At 43.3% G+C, this 18,986-nt stretch overlaps 1 protein-coding gene across 1 annotated transcript in view; it reads right to left on the bottom strand.

The window, feature by feature from the left end:
- The window catches only part of TMEM41A (transmembrane protein 41A), a 48,415-nt gene extending 29,680 nt beyond the window's left edge, over nucleotides 1-18,735 (bottom strand). The window contains exons 1-3 of the mRNA XM_033945549.1: nucleotides 18,342-18,735; nucleotides 11,525-11,678; nucleotides 10,447-10,608 (exon numbers count right to left, since the gene is read on the bottom strand). Of these exons, the coding sequence (XP_033801440.1) occupies nucleotides 10,447-10,608; nucleotides 11,525-11,678; nucleotides 18,342-18,484 (459 nt within the window). The 5' untranslated portion in view covers nucleotides 18,485-18,735. The remainder of the gene's footprint in view (nucleotides 1-10,446; nucleotides 10,609-11,524; nucleotides 11,679-18,341) is intronic.
- Between the last annotated feature and the right edge of the window lie 251 nt (nucleotides 18,736-18,986).

The raw sequence follows: 18,986 nt of genomic DNA, 5'->3' as shown, positions 1-18,986 counted from the left end.
CAATTGTGATTTCTCTTTTAAATGACTGAAAACTCACCAGAGCACGAGTTTCTTGAAAGGATGCTAGGAATTATTAAAAAAAGAATGGTTAGCAAGACTAAGAATGTTATAATGCCTCTGTATCGCTCAAAGGTGTAACCTCACCTGGAGTATTGCGTTCAGTTCTGGTCTCCTTACCTCAAAAAAGATATAGCAGAACTAGAAAAGGTTCAAAGAACGATCAAGATGATAAAGGGGATGGAACTCCTCTCGTATGAGGAAAGACTAAAGAGGCTAAGGCTCTTCAGCTTGGAAAAGAGACGGCTGAGGGAAGATATGATTGAAGTCTACAAAATCCTAAATGGTGTAGAACGGGCACAAGTGGATCGATTTTTTTTTAATGTATCAAGACTGACACTCAAAATTAGTGCTACTTTTAAAACCAATAGGATGAAACATTTCTTCACTCAGAGAATAGTTTAAGCTCTAGAATGCATTACAGGATGTAGTAAGAGCGGTTAATGTAGCTGGTTTTAAAAAGGATTTGGACAAATTCCTGGAGGAAAAAGTCCTTAGTCTGCTGTTGAGACATGGGGGAAGTCACTACTTGCCTGGATCGGTGGCATGGAATGCTACTATTTAGGTTTTTGTCAGGTATTTGTGACTTGGATTGTCCTCCGTGAAGATGGGATACTGGGCTAGATGGACCATTGGTCTGACTCAGTAAGGCTATTCTTATGACAGAGCATTCCATAACTCAGGCCCTCTAACACTGAAAAGAGATTTCCTGTAACACAACCTAATGGTATGAAAAAAAGGAACCTCCAACAAGAGAGAATCAGAAAAACAGAGAGACCTAACTGGTAGATAAAGCTTCAACACAGAAGTAAAAATTGGAGAAGTCATTCTTTTCAGAGATTTAAAAATGAGAGAAGTTTGAAAGTAATCCTAAACTCAACAGGATGCCAGTGTAATGAAATCAAAATAGGTGTAATGTATTCAAATTGCCCTGTACCAGTCAGAACTCTATCTCTATCATTCTGTGAAACTTGAAACGCTTTAAGGTATTTATTTGGTAAACCTATCAAGAGGCCATTACAATAATCAAAACAGGGAAATAATATTGCAAGTAGCATCTGATGAAAGTTCTCAAAAGGCAGCAACTCACATAGGTGTCTAATAAGTTTCAAAGACCTGAAATTTCAAAGACAAATTAGTATCTTAAAACGACTCCTAAAGTATGCATCTTAAATACTTTTAACTCCACTCCATCTACTGGAATAACTTCTGGAATATCAGAAGAACCGTAAGCAGACAAAAGCAGAATTTTAGTTTTTAACACATTTAGCTTTAGATGATTACCATGCAACCAGTTATTAATCAATCTTAAATTCAATTATAGCTGCTCCAGTGTCTCATTGATATTAGACTGAATCTTAATCAAAATCTGAATGTCATCCGCAAATAAGTGAACATAGAAAGGGCTCGGTCTTGGGCCCGATCCTTTTCAACATATTTGTAGGAGACCTAACTCAGGGGCTTCAAGGTAAAATCACATTATTCGCCGATGACGCCAAACTATGCAACATAGTAAGTAAAGGCACCATGCCCGACAATATGAAGCAGAACCTACTTCAATTAGAACATTGGTCCTCGACTTGGCAGCTAAGCATCAATGCTAAAAAATGTAAGGTCATGCACCTTGGCAGCAAAAATCCGTGCAGAACTTACACATTAAATGGTGAGACCTTAGCTAGAACTAAGGCAGAACGTGACTTGGGGGTGATTATTAGCGAAGACATTAAAACAGCCAATCAAGTGGAGAAGGCTTCATCGAAGGCAACACAAATGATGGGTTGTATCCGTAGAAGTTTCGTCAGCCGGTAGCCTGAAGTCATAAAAACATAGAAAGTGACGGCAGAAAAGGGCCAAGGCCCATCAAGTCTGCCCACTCTATTGACCCACCCCCCTAGCTACCCTTTGAGAGATCGCACTCTGATGACCCTTCCCCTCTTAGAGATCCGACATGAGCATCCCATCTGTTCTTAAAATCTGGCATGCTGCTGGCCTCGATCACCTGTACTGGAAGCTCATTCCAATTGTCAACCACTCTCTCGGTGAAGAAGTACTTCCTGGTGTCGCCATGAAACTTCCCGCCCTTTATTTTCAGTGGATGCCCCCTTGTGGCTGAGGGTCCTCTAAGAAAGAAAATATCATCTTCTACCTCGATGCGACCAGTGATATACTTAAACGTCTCAATCATGTCTCCCCTCTCTCTACGTTCTTCGAGAGAGTATAGCCGCAATTTGTTCAGCCTTTCTTCGTACGAGAGATCCTTGAGCCCCAAGACCAACCTGGTGGCCATTCGCTGAACCGACTCAACTCTCAGCATATCTTTACGGTAATGTGGCCTCCAGAATTGTACGCAGTAATCCAGATGAGGCCTCACCATGGTTCTGTACAATGGCATTATGACGTCGGGTTTTCGACTAACAAAGCTTCTCCAGATACAACCCAGCATTTGCCTTGCCTTGGATGAAGCCTTCTCCACTTGATTGGCAGTTTTCATGTCTTCATTAATGATCACCCCCAGATCCCGTTCTGCTGAGACCTTGCCAAGGTCTCTCCATTCAATGTGTATGTTCTGCATGGATTATTGTTGCCAAGGTGCATGACCTTGCATTTTTTAGCATTGAAGCTAAGCTGCCAGGTCAAGGACTAATGTTCCAGTAAAAGCAGGCCCTACATCATACTGTCTCACAAATTGCTGTTACTTACAATGTTATATAGTTTGGCATCATCGGCGAACAATGTTATTTTACCTTGAAGCCCCTGGGTCAGGTCTCCCATGAATATGTTGAAAAGGATCGGGCCCAAAACCGAGCCCTGCAGCACTCCACTGGTCACCTCCGACATTCCAGAGAGGGTACCGTTAACCACCACCCTCTGAAGTCTACCACTTAGCCAATCATTGACCCATGCGGTTAGTGTTTCACCTAATCCCATCGATTTCATCTGCGATGGGGGACGCTATCAAAAGCTTTACTGAAGTCCAAGTACACGACGTCCAGGCACTCTCCTAAATCCAGCTTTCTTGACACCCAGTCAAAGAAGCTGATAAGATTGGATTGGCAGGACCTACCCTTGGTGAAACCATGTTGGTGGGGATTGCGTAGATTCTCCTCTTCCAGGATCGTGTCTAATTTGTGTTTGATTAGTGTTTCCATGAGTTTATTTACTATTGATGTGAGATTCACCGGTCTGTAATTTGCAGCCTCTGCCCTGCACCCCTTTTTGTGCAGAGGAACGACATTAGCTGTTTTCCAGTCCAAGGGGACTCTTCCCATGCTCAGGGAGAGATTGAAGAGTACAGATAACGGTTCCGCTAGGACGTCACAAAGCTCCCTGAGCACTCTGGGGTGTAGATTGTCCGGTCCCATGGCTTTGTTCACTTTGAGTCTTGATAGTTCGCCGTAGACGTCCCCTGGTGTAAACTCGAAATTCCGAAACGGGTCTTCCGAGCTTTGCTTAGCCTGCAACTGTGGACCGGACCCCGGAGCCTCGCAGGTGAAGACTGAGCAGAAGTATTCATTTAGTAGTTCGGCTTTATCTGAATCTGATTCTACGTAATTTCTGTCTGGTTTTTTGAGGCGTACTATCCCATCCGTGTTTCTCTTTCTGTCGCTAATATACCTAAAGAAGAATTTGTCCCCTTTCTTAATGTTCTTTGCTAGGTTTTCTTCAACTAGAAGCTTGGCTTCTCTGACTGCCGCTTTGACAGCTGTAGACCTGGCCATATATTCTATTTTGATCTTCCTTTTCTGCGAGTGTTTGTAGGAAATAAATGCTCGTTTCTTTTCTTTAACGAGGTCTGAGATCATAATGCTGTTGTACAGATCCATGGTGAGACCTCATCTGGAATATTGCGCACAATTCTGGAGACCACATTACCAAAAAGATGTACTGAGAGTTGAGTCGGTTCAACGAATGGCCACCAGGATGATCTCGGGGCTCAAAGATTTCCCGTATGAGGAACGGCTGAAAAGATTACAGCTATACTCACTCAAGGAACGTAGAGAGAGAGGAGACATGATTGAAACGTTTAAATATATCATGGGCTGTATCGAGGTAGAAGAGGATATCTTCTTTCTTAAAAAGTCCCTCGGCCACAAGAGGGCATCCGCTGAAAATCAGGGGTGGGAAATATCATGGCGACACCAGGAAGTATTTCTTCACTGAAAGGGTGGTTGATCATTGGAATGAATTTCTACTTCAGGTGATTGAGGCCAGCAGCGTGCCAGACTTTAAAAGGAAATGGGATATACATGTGGGAACTCTAGGGGGGTAATGTCATGGGGGGTGGGTCATTAGAGTGGGCAGACTTAATGGGCCATGGCCCCTTTCTGCCATCATCTTCTATGTTTCTATGTTTCATGATGGCAGATAAAGGCCAAATGGCCCATTTAGTCTGCCCATCCGCAGTAACCATTATCTCTTTCTCTCTCTGAGAGATCCCACATGCCTATCCCAGGCCCTCTTGAATTCAGACACAGTCTCTGTTTCCACCACTTCTTCCAGGAGACTGTTCCACGCATCTACCACCCTTTCTGTAAAAAAGTATTTCCTTAGATTACTCTGGAGCCTATTAACTTCATCCTATGCCCTCTCATTGCAGTTTCCTTTCAAATGAAAGAGACTCGACTCATGCGCATTTACATTATGTAAGTATTTAAATGTGTCAATCATATCAACCCCCCTCTCCCGCCTTTCCTCCAAGGTATACAGATTGAGGTCTTTAAGCCTGTCCCCATACGCCTTATGATGAAGACCACATACCATTTTAGTAGCCTTCCTCTGGACCAACTCCATCCTTTTTATATCTTTTTGAAGGTACGGCTTCCATAATTGAGTTCCAAATTTTGAAGCAAATGGCAATGTTAAATAAAATGGGAGACAGTACCAATTCCTGGGGAACAGCACTCAAGCAGGGCATGTCATCAGATCTAACTAGATTAGTAACCACATTACAAGTTCTATCATAGAAAAGACAAAAACCAATTAAGTACTTGTCCCGAAATAGCAATCGATTGTAATCTATTAATTAAAATTGAATGAATAGTTTCAAAGGCTGCCAAGATATCTAGACTAACCAAAAAATGCCACTCTCCCTTAATGAAGCCAAATTGTGTTGATAAATGACATTAATAAAGCTTCAGCGTCATGACTGACATGAAAACCAAACTGACAAACATAAAAAATCTCACGAGTCTCCAGAAAATCAACCAATTTATAAACAGCTCTTTCCACTTTGGCTAGAAAAGGTAATGAGGAAACTGGGCAAAGTTGGGCCAGAGATGGATTCTTTAGCTTTCTTCAAAGCAGTAGGCACACATTCTTCCTCAAAAGACTTATTAATAATGTAAGTAAAATAAGACATACTCGCATCCCAGAGGGAGTAGAAAACATGAAAAAAGATCTACAAAAGTTGGAAAAATGGTCTAATGTTTGGCAACTAAAATTCAACGCCAAGAAATGCAGAGTGATGCATTTGGGAAGTAGAAATCTGAGGGAGCCGTATGTGCTGGGAGGTGAGAGACTGATGTGCATGTATGGGGCGAGGGACCTTGGGTGATAGTGTTTGAGGATGTGAAGGTGACAAAATAATGTGACAAGGCGGTGGCTGTAGCCAGAAGGATGCTAAGCTGTACAGAGAGAGGCGTAACCAGTAGAAGAACGGAGGTGTTGATGCCCCTGTACATATCATAGGTGAGGCCCCATTTGGAATATTGTGTTCAGTTTTGGATGCAGTCCAGAGGAAGGCAACAAAAATGGTAGGAGGATTGAGACAAATGACGTACAAGAAGAGATGGGAAGATCTGAATATGTATGATACTCTAGAGGAGAGAAGAGATAGGGGTGATACTGATGTTTAAATACTTGAAAGGTATTAATATAGAACCAAATTTTTTTCAGAGAAGGGAAAATGGTAAAACTAGTTGCAGGGTGGTAGACTTAGGCATGTTAGGAAATTCATGAAAAAGGGTGGTTGATGCCTGGAATGCTCTCCTGAGGGAGGTGATGGGAGAGGAAAGCGATGTCAGAATTCAAAAAAGCATGGGATGAACACAGTTGATCTCTAATTAGAAAATGAATGGCAGACTTGCATGGTCTGTGCCTGGTATATAGCAATGCAGTTAAGGATGGGCTGGGGAGGATTTTGATAGGAACTCCAGTATTTTAAACATGAGGAAGGTGCAGGGTAGACTTTTAGGCCCTGATTCTCCAAAAGTGCGTCCTGATTTTAGGCAGCTGTAGGCGTCCTACAGCTGTGTAATCAGCCAATCGGGATGCACGTTTTTTAAAAAAAATGCTCCCCAGGCAGGCCTGAAGGCGCCTCCGGGAGCCTAGGGAGACCCGTAAGACGCCTAAGCTCACCTAAGGGCCTTAGGCGGGCCTTAGGCGAACCTAGGTGGCCCTACGCGTCTCCCTAGTAGAGGAAGAAACCTTAAAATGTAGGCCAGCAAAATGCTGGTCTACGTTGTAAGTAGACGCAGCCGCTATACTTATCGCAGCAAGGGATCTTTCTGCCGCTATAAGTATAGCGGGCCGCAGCCTGTCCGATCGGATGCCCCCCCTCCGACACTAACAACCGCCCCCCCCTTCCCGACATTACCGATCTCCCTCCCACCCCGACACTACCCATCGCTGGCAGGAGGGTGCCCAAACCCTCCTGCCAGAAGATGCCCCCCCCCGACAATATGGATTGCTAACAACCCCCAAACCTCCAAACTAACATGTTCTTCAGGCCAGACGGTTCTTGCCCGTCCAGCTGGTAAGCCCGCCTCGTCGAAATGAGGCGGGCTCGCCCCTTCCCGACCCATCCCGTTGAAGCCTAAGGCCTGATTGGCCAATCAGACCTTAGACTTAGTGGGGATGGGCGGAACCGCTATGCCTAAGGCCTGATTGGTCCAGGCTTCTAGAGCCTGGGCCAATCAGGCCTTAGGCTTCGGCGGGATGGGCCGGGAAGGGGCGAGCCCGCCTCATTTCGACAAGGCGGGCCTACCAGCTGGACGGGCAAGAACCGTCTGGCCTGAAGAACAGGTTAGTTTGGAGGTTTGGGGGTTATTAGCGCCAGGGAGGGGGGGGTGCGTCTTCGGGCAGGAGGGATTGGACACCCTCCTGCCAGTGATGGGTAGTGTTGGGGTGGGAGGGAGATCAGTAATGTCGGGGGGGAGGGCGGTTGGTAGTGTTGGAGGGGGGGAGCATCTGATCGGACAGGCCGCGGCCCGCTATACTTATAGCGGCAGAGAGATCCCTTGCCGCGATAAGTGTAGCGGGCCTTGTCTAATCTAACCCAATTCTCTAACCAGCGTCTGTAACATGGACGCCGGTTACAGAATCGGGGTTTTAATTTAGGCCGATTCTGAATAGGACGCCTCTCCCGGGTGTCCTATACAGAATCAGGGCCTAGGTGTCTTGCGGGCCTCGCCTTCAATATAGGCGGCCTGCCTGGGGAGCATTTTTTTTTTTTTAAACGTGCATCCCAATTGGCTGATTAGACAGCTGTAGGACGCCTACAGCTGCCTAAAATCGGGACGCACTTTTGGAGAATCAGGGCCTTATGGTCTGCATACCGCAAATGATGTGATGGTTTGAATAGGCTAGAGTGAGCTTTGACTGCAACTCTAGTAGTTGGAACCCTAGGTATCAATCAACGCCAGTTTTCTGGGCAGACTTCTATGGTCTAGCACCCAGTAATATCAAAGAAAAAAAACATTTCAATTTAAGCATGAATTTATTTATTTATTTTTAAATTATTTAAATTTCAAATTGCATACAAAGCATAACCTTTGAAAGAAAAATAAGATAATTTACAGCCAACTTTTCCATTGGACATCAAAATATAACAAAAAGAAGAATAAAGAACTCTTAATATAGTCTTCAAGTTACTGGGAGCAAAGGTAATAATCCTCCAGGAAAAGGAAAAAAAAATCCAAAGAATACAATCAATTTAAACAGAAAGAGAGCAGACTTTCAGCATTATTACAGACTTGATTCTTACACTGCATTTCCCTGGACTGCAAATGAAATCCCCTTTCCTTCTAAAAAGAAACGAAGCTGAACTGTTTCATAGAATATATATCTATTATCTTGATAGGAAATAAAACATTTACAGGGAAATCTTAGCTGGAACAGAGCTCCTATAGAGATGACTTTATCACGATACACTAGAAACTATTTTCTCCTAGCTTGAGTCCATTTGAAACGTCTGAAAAAATATGTATTCTTTTTTCTAAATAGAAGATTTGCTTCAGACTATAATATAACTTCAAGACAATCTCCTAATCTTGATGGAATACAAAGGTAGCCAACAATGTAGCATGACCAGTTAGATCTACATTTGATGATTCCAGTAAAGCTGTTACTTCTTGTTCTCTTCCTAATGGTCAATGTTAGTGTATGTTGGTCCTTAAAACTCACCTATATTATTTCTTTTTTAGTTATATTTCACTACAGAACTTATTGTAAACCATTCAGTTATTGTATGATAGATGGTATATCAAATGATTAATAAACTTGGATATTATCTTCCTTAGGGAGTTAGTTACTCCTAACAGTTTAGACATTTCATAATTTTTTGAGTCTTCAAGAGATATCACCAAGAAAGCAATATTGTTGGTAACTTTGCAGTGTGATGCACAGAAACTGGCTGTCTTGAAAGCTTATTTTCCTAAAAAAAGCATTACTGTTTCGTGGTCAAACTATTCAGATTTTTCCTGCTGTTTCTAGGACAATCCAGATGAGGAGGAAAGTTTTTCTTCAACTTAAAGCAAGGTTTTTGGAAGTTGGGGCATCCTTTTTCCTTAAATTTCTGTGTAAATGCTTGATCGAACATAAAAAAAAGAGAGAGAATCTTTCTTGCTGGGGAAACCAGTAAAGGGAGAATTATTTGCTTAATGATTTGAAAAGATTGTCCTGATTACTTGTTATACATGAAGACACAAGGGATGTTCAAAAGTGATATTAATTCTTTATATTGTGTAACAGACAATTTGTTAAGTATGAGGATGTTTCTATGATGTGGACTAGTAGGATTTGATGTGTATATTTTACCTTTCTTTTTCTGTATTTTCACTTGAAAAGAAACATAAATGCTTAAAAAAAATAAAAATAAAAACCTTCTCACCCGGTGACTTTAGATACTTTCCTGCTATTATTCTTAAAAAATATTCCTGGATGAGCAATAGAACTTCTAATTATACAGTATTCCTCTAAGGATTCATTAAGTTTCCAGAGTTTCTGCCTAAACTGACTCCCCGTTATTTTCAAATCTGCCCATGCTATAGCAGGTGCTCTCTCTTTTGTGTCTGTGTACAGCATTACAGTCTAGTAGCACTATAGAAATGATAAATAGTAGATTAATTTTGATTAATAATAATAATTACATTTCCCAGCTCACAAAGGTTTTGTAAGCACATGGCAGATGACCAGCAACTTAAATTACTGAAATCCTGAAGTCTTACTTCAGGTTCCTGGAAGTCACTCTGGGCTCACAGATAAAATAATAGAACTGTATAAATACCGTATATTCTTGAATATAAACCAAGATTTTGGGGCCAATAAAATGGCCCACAAATGTGGGTCTCAGTTTATATTAGAGTCAGTACCCACCTGCCCCCTCCTGGACCTCTTGCAGGTCTCCCCCAGGCCTGCTGTAAACCCTGATGGTCCACTAGTGAATCGGGACAGGAGGGATCCCTCCCACCTCCAATCACAGCTGATTCTGAAACATACTTCCCTCCCGCCTCCCAGACCTCTAGAAAACCTACCTTGAAAACCCTGGTGGTTCAGTGGTGAACTGGGGCAGGAGCAATCTTCCTACACTCCTGCCCCATGCAGAGCCACTATCTAAAATGGCTGCCACAAGTTCTTGTGGCGATCTTGCAAGATCGCAGGAACTCATGAAGTTGCCCCAAGAACTCATCGCAGCCATTTTAGATAGTGGTTCTGCATGGGGCAGGAGTGTAGGAAAATTGCTCCTGCCCCAGTTCACCACCAGAGCTTTCAAGGTAGATTTTCTAGAGGTCTAGGAGGCAGGAGGGAAGTGTAATGCTTCAGAATCAGCCAAGACAGGAGGAAGGAGGAATCCCTCCTGATCCGGCTCACTGCTGGACCACCAGAGCTTAAGGCAGGCCCCGAGGTAGCCTGCAAGGCATTAGGAGAAGGAGGGAGGGGGGGAGACAGGGTGCAGAGCCTGGCAGGGCACTTGAATATAAATCTTTTGTTTATATTTGTGTTAACCTTATTCCCCCCCCTTTTAGGAGAAAAAGGGTTACTTCTGTTTATATTCAGGATTGGTTTATATTCAAGTATATATGTTGGTCAATGCGGAACAAATTCAGTCTTTAGAAAATGGTTGAATTGAGTCCTAGTGGATCAGATGTAGATCAGTGGTTCTTTCATTACCTTTCCTTGAAGCATGGCTACCTTCTCAGGAAAATAGTAGACTACAAACTGCTTCCCAAAGGCACTGGATAGCAAGTAACAGCAGGTTGCACCCATTGAGGTTAATGTACAGCACAGAAGTAACCCCAACCATGGGCCGAACAAAGCCCCAGCCAGAATATTCTGAAAAGAGAGCAGCAGCACGACAAATTTCAGTAAGTGATGTACACCAAGGGTAACAGGCATGTGTCTCTTCTCTTTTTACTTTCATTGTAATATCAGGCTGTCAGATCTCTGCCAATGTGCTTCCTTGTACGCTTTAAGAAAGTCAGCTGGTCTGCTTCTAGGATTCACACACCGCTCTACTGCTGAAGCTCAATCCTATCCTAAAACAGCCCTGGCTATTTCATTCCTGGCTCAAAGCTGAGCAGAGATCAATATAACTAAATTGAAGCTTACTGAAATATCTGTTTAAATACTTAATTAGTTTCTTATCATATACTATAGATATAATCAATGTTTTATCAGTTATTGTATATAAGCTCTTTGTAACAATGGTATGTATAAAGTCTTTGTAAAATGCATGCAATCTATAACCCGCCTAGAACTCTGCTCTGTGAGGATTTGGTGGGATATAAGACCACATATAACATTAAAAATGTGAGGTTTGCAGAGTCTATTAAAAATCTCAGAGACTAAATTTATTCTGCTTTTCACGCATAAGCAGGCATGCCCAGTTCTTACAGCCCCGAAACAGCAGCCTCACATTTTGCAGCCAAGTCGAAAGAGAATTTTATTTTTTAGCACCAGATACTGTTAAAGCAGCAAAAAAAACTAACTTGTCCATTGCATCGATTGATGTGAAAGCTAGGTATACAGCATTTCTACTGAAAGATTCTGTTAAGGTAACAGAATTATATAGTATTTGGCTTTGCAGTGCTTCCACAGTAAGTAAAACACTGATGTTCAAGTAAATAGGGCAACATATTCAACAAAGTAGGAAAGAAAAAAAAAAAGAGGAGTCATTAAGAGGAGAGTCATGCCTGGGCATGGTTCAGGGCTGCTTAACAAGGTTGGATCATGGAAAAGCAATGCTTACCAGAAAGCTGGAGCCTGGGATAGCAAAGCACTGCTTGTACAGGTAAGCACTGCAGAACAGCAGCAGGACGTAACTTGGATGCTCTCGCTTGTAAAACTGCAAATATTCTGCAAGCTCTTGCAGTTCATCCAAGTCAGAAGGAAATTTCAGTTCCCTAAGAAGAAAGCAGAATGAGTGAGGAATACAGGACAACACAGGCCTGACCAACTCTCTGGGAAAGGATAAACAAATGTGATTAGACCATTATTGTAATACCATATGGTTGTTGGGGAAGGAGTGTGAACTTATATGCAAAATAAGTACCTGTATATATGTAAACAGTTTTGAATGTGCAACCACAAAAGTCCCATTCCCTTTCACCAGTTTATAAAATGCATACATATGCACACAAATTAACCCAAAAAGATAATTCTATATAAGAAAAGCACTTATCTGAAACCTATTCTATACAGCAAAGTAGGTGCCTATGTTTCTAAAACAGAATACGAGTTTAGGGGGCTAAAGCCATGCTGATATTTAAGGCATAGACACTTACAGCAGCCATTAGAGCAATCAATTCTTGCTGTATTAAGATTAAGCACCTTCTGGGGGGAGGAAGTGACACCACCGATGTGGCAGGACGCAAGGGAGTGAAGCTCTGAATCATGGTATGTTGGGTACGCATATGGATGTCCACCATTGTGGCTTCTTTGGAGTGAATGCTAAGGGGGAAATCTCAGTATCTATGCTGTATAGGAGGCTCACAGAGGTGGAACCCTGCAAAAAGTTTGGCCCAATTAGAAAGAGTTGGGAGCGGGATCTGCATGTATCACTGCAGTCCTGGGATATATCAGCTCAGGTGGCGAGCATACCTGCTCAGTTACAAGAATGTTATTTCAGGATTTTATACCGAGTGTACTTTTCACAATAACTTTACCATGGGGGGGGGGGGGGGGGGGGGAGAATCTCTACTGCATTGTGTATAAAATGTGGTAGGGAAGAGGGCAATCTAGGGCATATGTTTTGGAAATGCTGTTACATTCAAAGAGAGCTTACAGTTTGTGCGTTTAGTCTTGGAGATCCCACTTCGTGGAACCCTGGCACAATTGGTACTAGATCTTCCTGGGGCTTATGGCTCTTTGAGTCAGGGGACCACATTATTATCATAGATTATGCCTGGTAGCCCGGAAGGGGATATTGAAATGTTGGACCTCCGGTGCTGCCCCTCTGGTGCTGATTTACATTGACTGGCCTGTTGGGAAGCATGGGATGCCAGAGGTTCTAGGAAAGGTAAACACCACTTTTTGAAAGTTTGGGATTCTTATGTATGGGTTCTGCATCCTAGAGGGCGTGGCCTTTTATTGAATGAGCTGTAGAAGTGGGGAAGTGGATTTGATTGGTGGGGTTAGGGGTGCTTTAGTCGGACTTTGGGGAGGGGAGTTTATTTAGATTATAATGTTTAAGGAAGTTGATAGGATGGATTTTTGTAAAACAGTTTAATGTATTATTACAGGTGAATTGTATGAGGAATTAGCTACATTGTGGGTTGGGGGGAGGGGGTTGTATTTGGATTGTTATTTTTTGATGTTTGTATCTTACTGTGCAATTTGTTGATTGTTTCAACCTTTTATCATAACAACACAATTCAGACTCCTGGTCCAGGCACTAATACTAAGCCTACTAGACTACTGCAATATCATATACTTACCCTGCCCCGCCACCATGATAAAACAACTACAAACAGTGCAAAACATAGCCCTCAGACTGATCTACTTACTGAAGAAGTTCAACCACATCACCGCAGTATACCAAGACACACACTGTCTACCGATACAAGCAAGAATACTTTTTAAATTCTACTGCATGCTCTTCAAAATCCTACATTGCAATGGATCATCCTATCTTAACACTCGCCTAACTCAGAACAACTCTTCCAGACCAAGGAGAACTCAGACACCCTTCACCCCCCCCCCCCCCAAAGGCATTCAGCATAAAAAAATACACGACGGACTACTCGCCATGCAAGCAGCGAAACTAGACAGCCACATCTCCATACTGATTTCAGCAACAAACTACAGAACCTTCAGGAGGGAAATAAAAACCAGGCTGTTCAAGAAATAGGTCAAGACAAACACCTGATACAACCACTCCTCACTCCATCACCAGACTCCAAATGTTACAACCAATAACTTCCCTGTAATCTTCTGGAAATGACCAGAATCTTTTTCTTTTGTAATTTGCCTAGAACCACAAGGTATTGGCGGAATAAAAGAAACTAATGTAATGTAATTAAGCACCTTCTACACCTCCATGTCTGATTCCTCGTTGACCACTGCCAAAGCTAAAGATTCAATTCCTTAGATCTGCTTGAAGATGAGCAGTCCTCTCTACAAGGATGCTTGAAGGAGAGATGCATCTCCTTCCAGCATTATAAGCAATGAGGACTAATGCTGATATCTTGACAATAGGCAAATCTTAACACAAGCTTGCTAGAAATGTTATCATATGGTAACACTGAAGCAAGGTTGTTCTGAGATTTCCTGCTAATGATATCTTGCCTTTGCTTGACATCGAGAATCCTCAAACTTATACTGATACATGAAAGATTTTGCTGTATCGGGCAAGACTTTAATGATAGAGACCATCTGAATATTGCTCAGCCTAGAGGGGGCCAGTGCCTCCTTCATATTAATGCATCCCCAACATCGTGCAGCTCCAGGGCTCTTGTGGATATATGCTACCAATATATTATGATTATACTCAGATGACTGGAGAAGGGTGGATGTGGTCCCTCTACAGAAAAATGGAAGTAAGAAAGCAGTAGGGAATTATAGGCCAGTAAGTCTGAATTCTGTAGTAAGCAAATTAATGGAAACACGTTTAAAACAGAGAATGGTGAAGTTTCTGGAATTACAGGACCAGAGGCAATATAGATTCACTAGAGATAGGTCTTGTCAGACAAATCTGATCAATTTCTTTGACTGGGTGACCAGAGAATTGGGTAGAGGGAGTGCGCTAGATGTGGTATATTTAGATTTTATCAAAGCCATACAGACGTCTGATAAATAAACTGAGTGTTCTTGGGATGGGCCCCAAAGTGATGGACAGGGTCAGAAACTGGTTAAGTGGAAGACGACAGAGAGCAGTGGTCAATGGAGATGGCTCTGAGGAAAGGGATATTATCAGTGGTGTTCCTCAAGGTTCTGTTCTTTAACATTTTATAAGGGATATTGCTGAAGGGGTATCAGGTAAGATTTGCCTCTTTGCAGATGATTCCAAAATCTGCGATAGAGTAGACACCCTGGATGGTGTGAATAACATGAAGAAAGACCTGGCGAAGCTTGAAGATTTAGGCATTGAAGAATTAATGTGAACGACAGAAGAGCGGGGCTTGGGTGTGATTGTATATGTGATGATCTTAAGGTGGCCAAACAGGTTGAAAAGGTGATGGCGAAAGCTAGAATGATGCTAGGGTGCATAGGAAGAGGTTTGGCAGCAGGAAAAAGGAAGTATTGATGCCCCTGTGTAAGACTCTGGTGAGACCTCATTTAGAATATTGTGTACAATTCTGTCTCCCTGCCTGCCCTTTTTCTTTCTTTCTCCCTGCCCTCCCCCAAGCCACTGCCACTGCCATCGGGGACCAGGACCCAAACCGCCACCAATAACAGGCCCGAAAGCCGCCGCCGCCCCAAGCTCTCCCTGCTTCGGCCGATATAAAAAGGATGGAGTCGGTCCAGAGGAAGGCTACTAAAATGGTGTATGATCTTCATCATAAGGCGTATGGGGACAGACTTAAAGATCTCAATATGTATATTTTGGAGGAAAAGCGCGAGAGGTGAGATGTGCATGAGTCAAGCCTCTTTCATTTGAACGGAAGCTCTGGAATAAGAGGGCATAGAATAAACTTAAGAGGTGATAGGCTAAAGAGTAATCTAAGGAAATACTTTTTTACAGAAAGGGTGGTAGATGCATGGTACAGTCTGCTGGAAGGCGTGGAATATGTACGTGGGATCTCTTAGAGAGAGGAATGGTTACTGCGAATGGGCAGACTACATGGGCCATTTGGCCTTTATCTGCCATCATGTTTCTATGAATCAAAGAGTTTTTCTTTAGGTCCTGATGGCCACAAAGACCCCTTATGCGGCATAAGAATAGTCTTACTGGGTCAGACCAATGGCCCATCAAGCCCAGTAGCTCGTTCTCACGGTGGCCAATCCAGGTCCCTAGTACCTGGCCAAAACCCAAGGGGTAGCAACATTCCATGCTACCGATCCAGGGCAAGCAGTGGCTTCCTCCACGTCTCTCTCAACAATAGACTACTTACCTTTCCTCCAGAAAATTGTCCAAACCTTTCTTAAAACCAGCTACGCTATCTGCTCTTACCACAACTTCTGGCAATGCGTTCCTTTCTGCTTTTTTGTCTGTCACCATACTTTGTTATCGTATTGTCCAGTGTTCTCCCTAGGGCCTTTTAGCTGGGCGGTCCGCCCAGCTAATTTAGACGAGCGCCCGGCTATCATCTGCTGCTGCTGCCACCGCTGCTGAACATTAAAAAAAAAAAAAAAAGCCGGCTTGGAGATTTCAGCCCGTAGCGAACTTATGCTCCGGGACTCTAATGTATGCGTGCTGTCTTCCCTTCTCTTCCTCTGAAACCAGAAGTTATGTCTGGGGGGGGGGGGAGGGGGAAGAAGGGAGGCCGGCACGCACATGTTGAGAGCCCTGAAGCAAGCGTTCGCTACGGGCTAAGGTGGGAGACAGGTTAGTGAAGCATTTGCTTTTCTTGCTGCCGGGTCCTACTTAATTCATTGATCAAAATGTGTCAGTTTTGAGAATTTATATCTGCTGTCTATATTTTGCACTATATTTGTCTATTTTTCTATAGTTACTGAGGTGACATTACATTTTTTAAAGTCATCTGCCTTGACATCTTTGAAAAAAAAAACCAAACTCGTAAATTATAATTAACATTTTCTCTGCGTACAGTGTGCTTTGTGTTTTTTTATTTTATGGTTACCATTATGAATTAATAAGATATTGTGTGTACATGAAAAATGAATGGAAGAAATTGGGGGTGGGGCTGGGGCAGGGCTAGGGCAGGATTGAGGGTGGGACTGAAAATTAATATATGTCCCGTTTTGATGAAAAAAAAAATAAACGGTCACTTAGACATGGGGGAAGCCTCTGCTTACCCTGGATCGGTAGCATGGAATGTTGCTACTCTTTGGGTTTTGGCCAGGTACTAGTGACCTGGATTGGCCACAGTGAGAACAGGCTACTGGACTTGATGAACCATTGGTCTGACCGAGTAAGGCTATTCTTATGTAATATTGCAGATCGACTGCACTAGAAACCGAAGTTCTCTGTTTATAAGAGGTTACATCATTTTCCCCTACAGCTGTAATTTCCAGGCCCCAAATATGCATCTGAACTAATCTGGTGCCTCCATGGAATGCAAGCATCTAACATAGGGCTAGATTCACAAAGCGTATCGATCGGTTTGCGACCCCTTTGCAACCAGATTTCCCTCCGACCCGATTCACTAACCTCTCCTGCGATCTGCATGAAATCCATACATGCAAATGAGAAGAAACGCATGCAAAGTAGACAGATACGCGATTCACCAACAAAATTTTTAAAACTGACTGGGTGGCCGATAAACCCAAGAAGCGACTACTGCGGACCAGTCGAAAACGTCTTTCCGCCTCTCCAGCTCCATTGAAGCCCTGCTCTCTGCTGCCCTGATGCTCTTCCCCAGATCACTCCTGCCTGCTATGCCCCGATCTCTCGTGCCTTTCCCTGCACCGTGAGCCCGTTGTTTTAACCTGCGGGTTAAAACCACAGGCTCGCTGAGCTACAAAAAGTTAAAAAAAAAGTCGCGGCTCAGAGGAGACTTGACTTGTGTGCAGACCATCTACAGATGGTCTGCGCATGCGTGGGATTGCACGCTAGCGATCCGTGGCTGCCAGATGAGGGCGTTCCTCTGATCACCCTCATTTGAATTTTTTTATAATTAGTGAATTTGTCGGGCCTGCTGGGATCTGCCACGGATCACCACAGGAAGAAAGGTTAGTGAATCTAGCCCATATTCTTTTTTAAACAAGGAAAACAACAACAAAATACTATAAAATTATAAGTAAAACAAGCTTCTATCAAGAGAGGTATCAACAGCTAGCAGGTCATCTGACCTACCACCACACCTTCAGATGCCAATCACTAACTTGCTATCTAATTTCAACCACACTTGCTGGAGCTAAATTTAGCTCAGACTATTCAAGTTGACATTTTTACGGTTCGCACACGCGGACAAAAAAAAATATCACGTGCGGGAAACTAATTTTAGCCAAGTCATCCCCACGCTCATTAGCTTAACTAAACAAACTAACCAACGGGAGAGCTAAAGCAATTAAACCAGAGCTCTCTACTTCTACAGAGTCTAGTGACCCTCCTGCTCTTCCCGGAACTGGATCTTTTGCCTATTTTCCTCTCACAACGCAAATCAAAGGAATGTTTATGTTAAAACGCTGAGTACGTACACCTGGCAAGCACTATAGTAGTACTACTCACAGCAGTACTACTAGTAATAACTTAGTAACAAAAATTAAGGAATTAAGATTAATAAACTATTCCTTTCCCTAGTGCCTCGCACAGCTGTTCTCTGTAACCATTTGCCATGACCACTGATAAACTCATGTGCAAAGATCCGTTTCCCCACTAGATTACTACCCAAATTTTATTAGATCGCTAGTCATGTTGATGTTGATGAGTACTCATGCTGTTGTTTATTAATGCATTCCTATTTTATTAACCTCGTTCCCTCCTGCAAAGAGGACCCTCTCACCTGCCTTCCTCCGGCTCCTCTCCGGGCTGCAGGTGGCTCAGGGTGGCGGGCCGGCCCCTCGTCGGGCGGAGACTGGTGGAGAGCAGGTACAGGTAGAAGGTGGAGGCGCCAAGGATCAGGAAAAAGCCCGTCGGGGAGCGCATGGTGCCCACGAGCGCCGTGAGCTGCCGTCGTCGCCGGAACTGAAGACGCGGATTGTGCGACCGGGGGGAAGCAGTGAGCGAACGGACAGAAGGAGGCGGTGCGGGCAGCGAATTAGAAAACCTGTTCAGCTCTTCCGAAAGGTGTATGGTGCGTCGCCGGAGTCATACCAGCGGGACGGAAGCGTGCAGGACTTTCTTTCCTAAAATGTGGTGACAAAGTTAAAAACACATACCTGATTTATGTTCATTTACTAGGACTGTATATTGATTAAACTTTTTAACTGCATACATTGTCCCCTGAATGGACACAAACAGGACCCCTCAAACTGGGAAAAGGGACCACACTAAGTAGAGGATCAGAAAATTCCTCAATCTGGTAAGAAGGATATACCTAAATCCAGCACCAAGTGAGACACTAAGGGCTCTTTTTATCAAGCCACGCTAGCGGTTTAACGCACATAATAGCAAGTATTAAACTGCCGGCTGCGCTAGATGCTAACGC

The sequence above is a fragment of the Geotrypetes seraphini genome, chromosome 5 (genome assembly GCF_902459505.1).
Source record: "Geotrypetes seraphini chromosome 5, aGeoSer1.1, whole genome shotgun sequence".
Taxonomy (NCBI): Eukaryota; Metazoa; Chordata; class Amphibia; order Gymnophiona; family Dermophiidae; genus Geotrypetes; species Geotrypetes seraphini.
The sequence above is the reverse complement of the archived record's forward strand: the minus strand, read 5'-3'. Positions and strand labels throughout refer to the sequence as shown.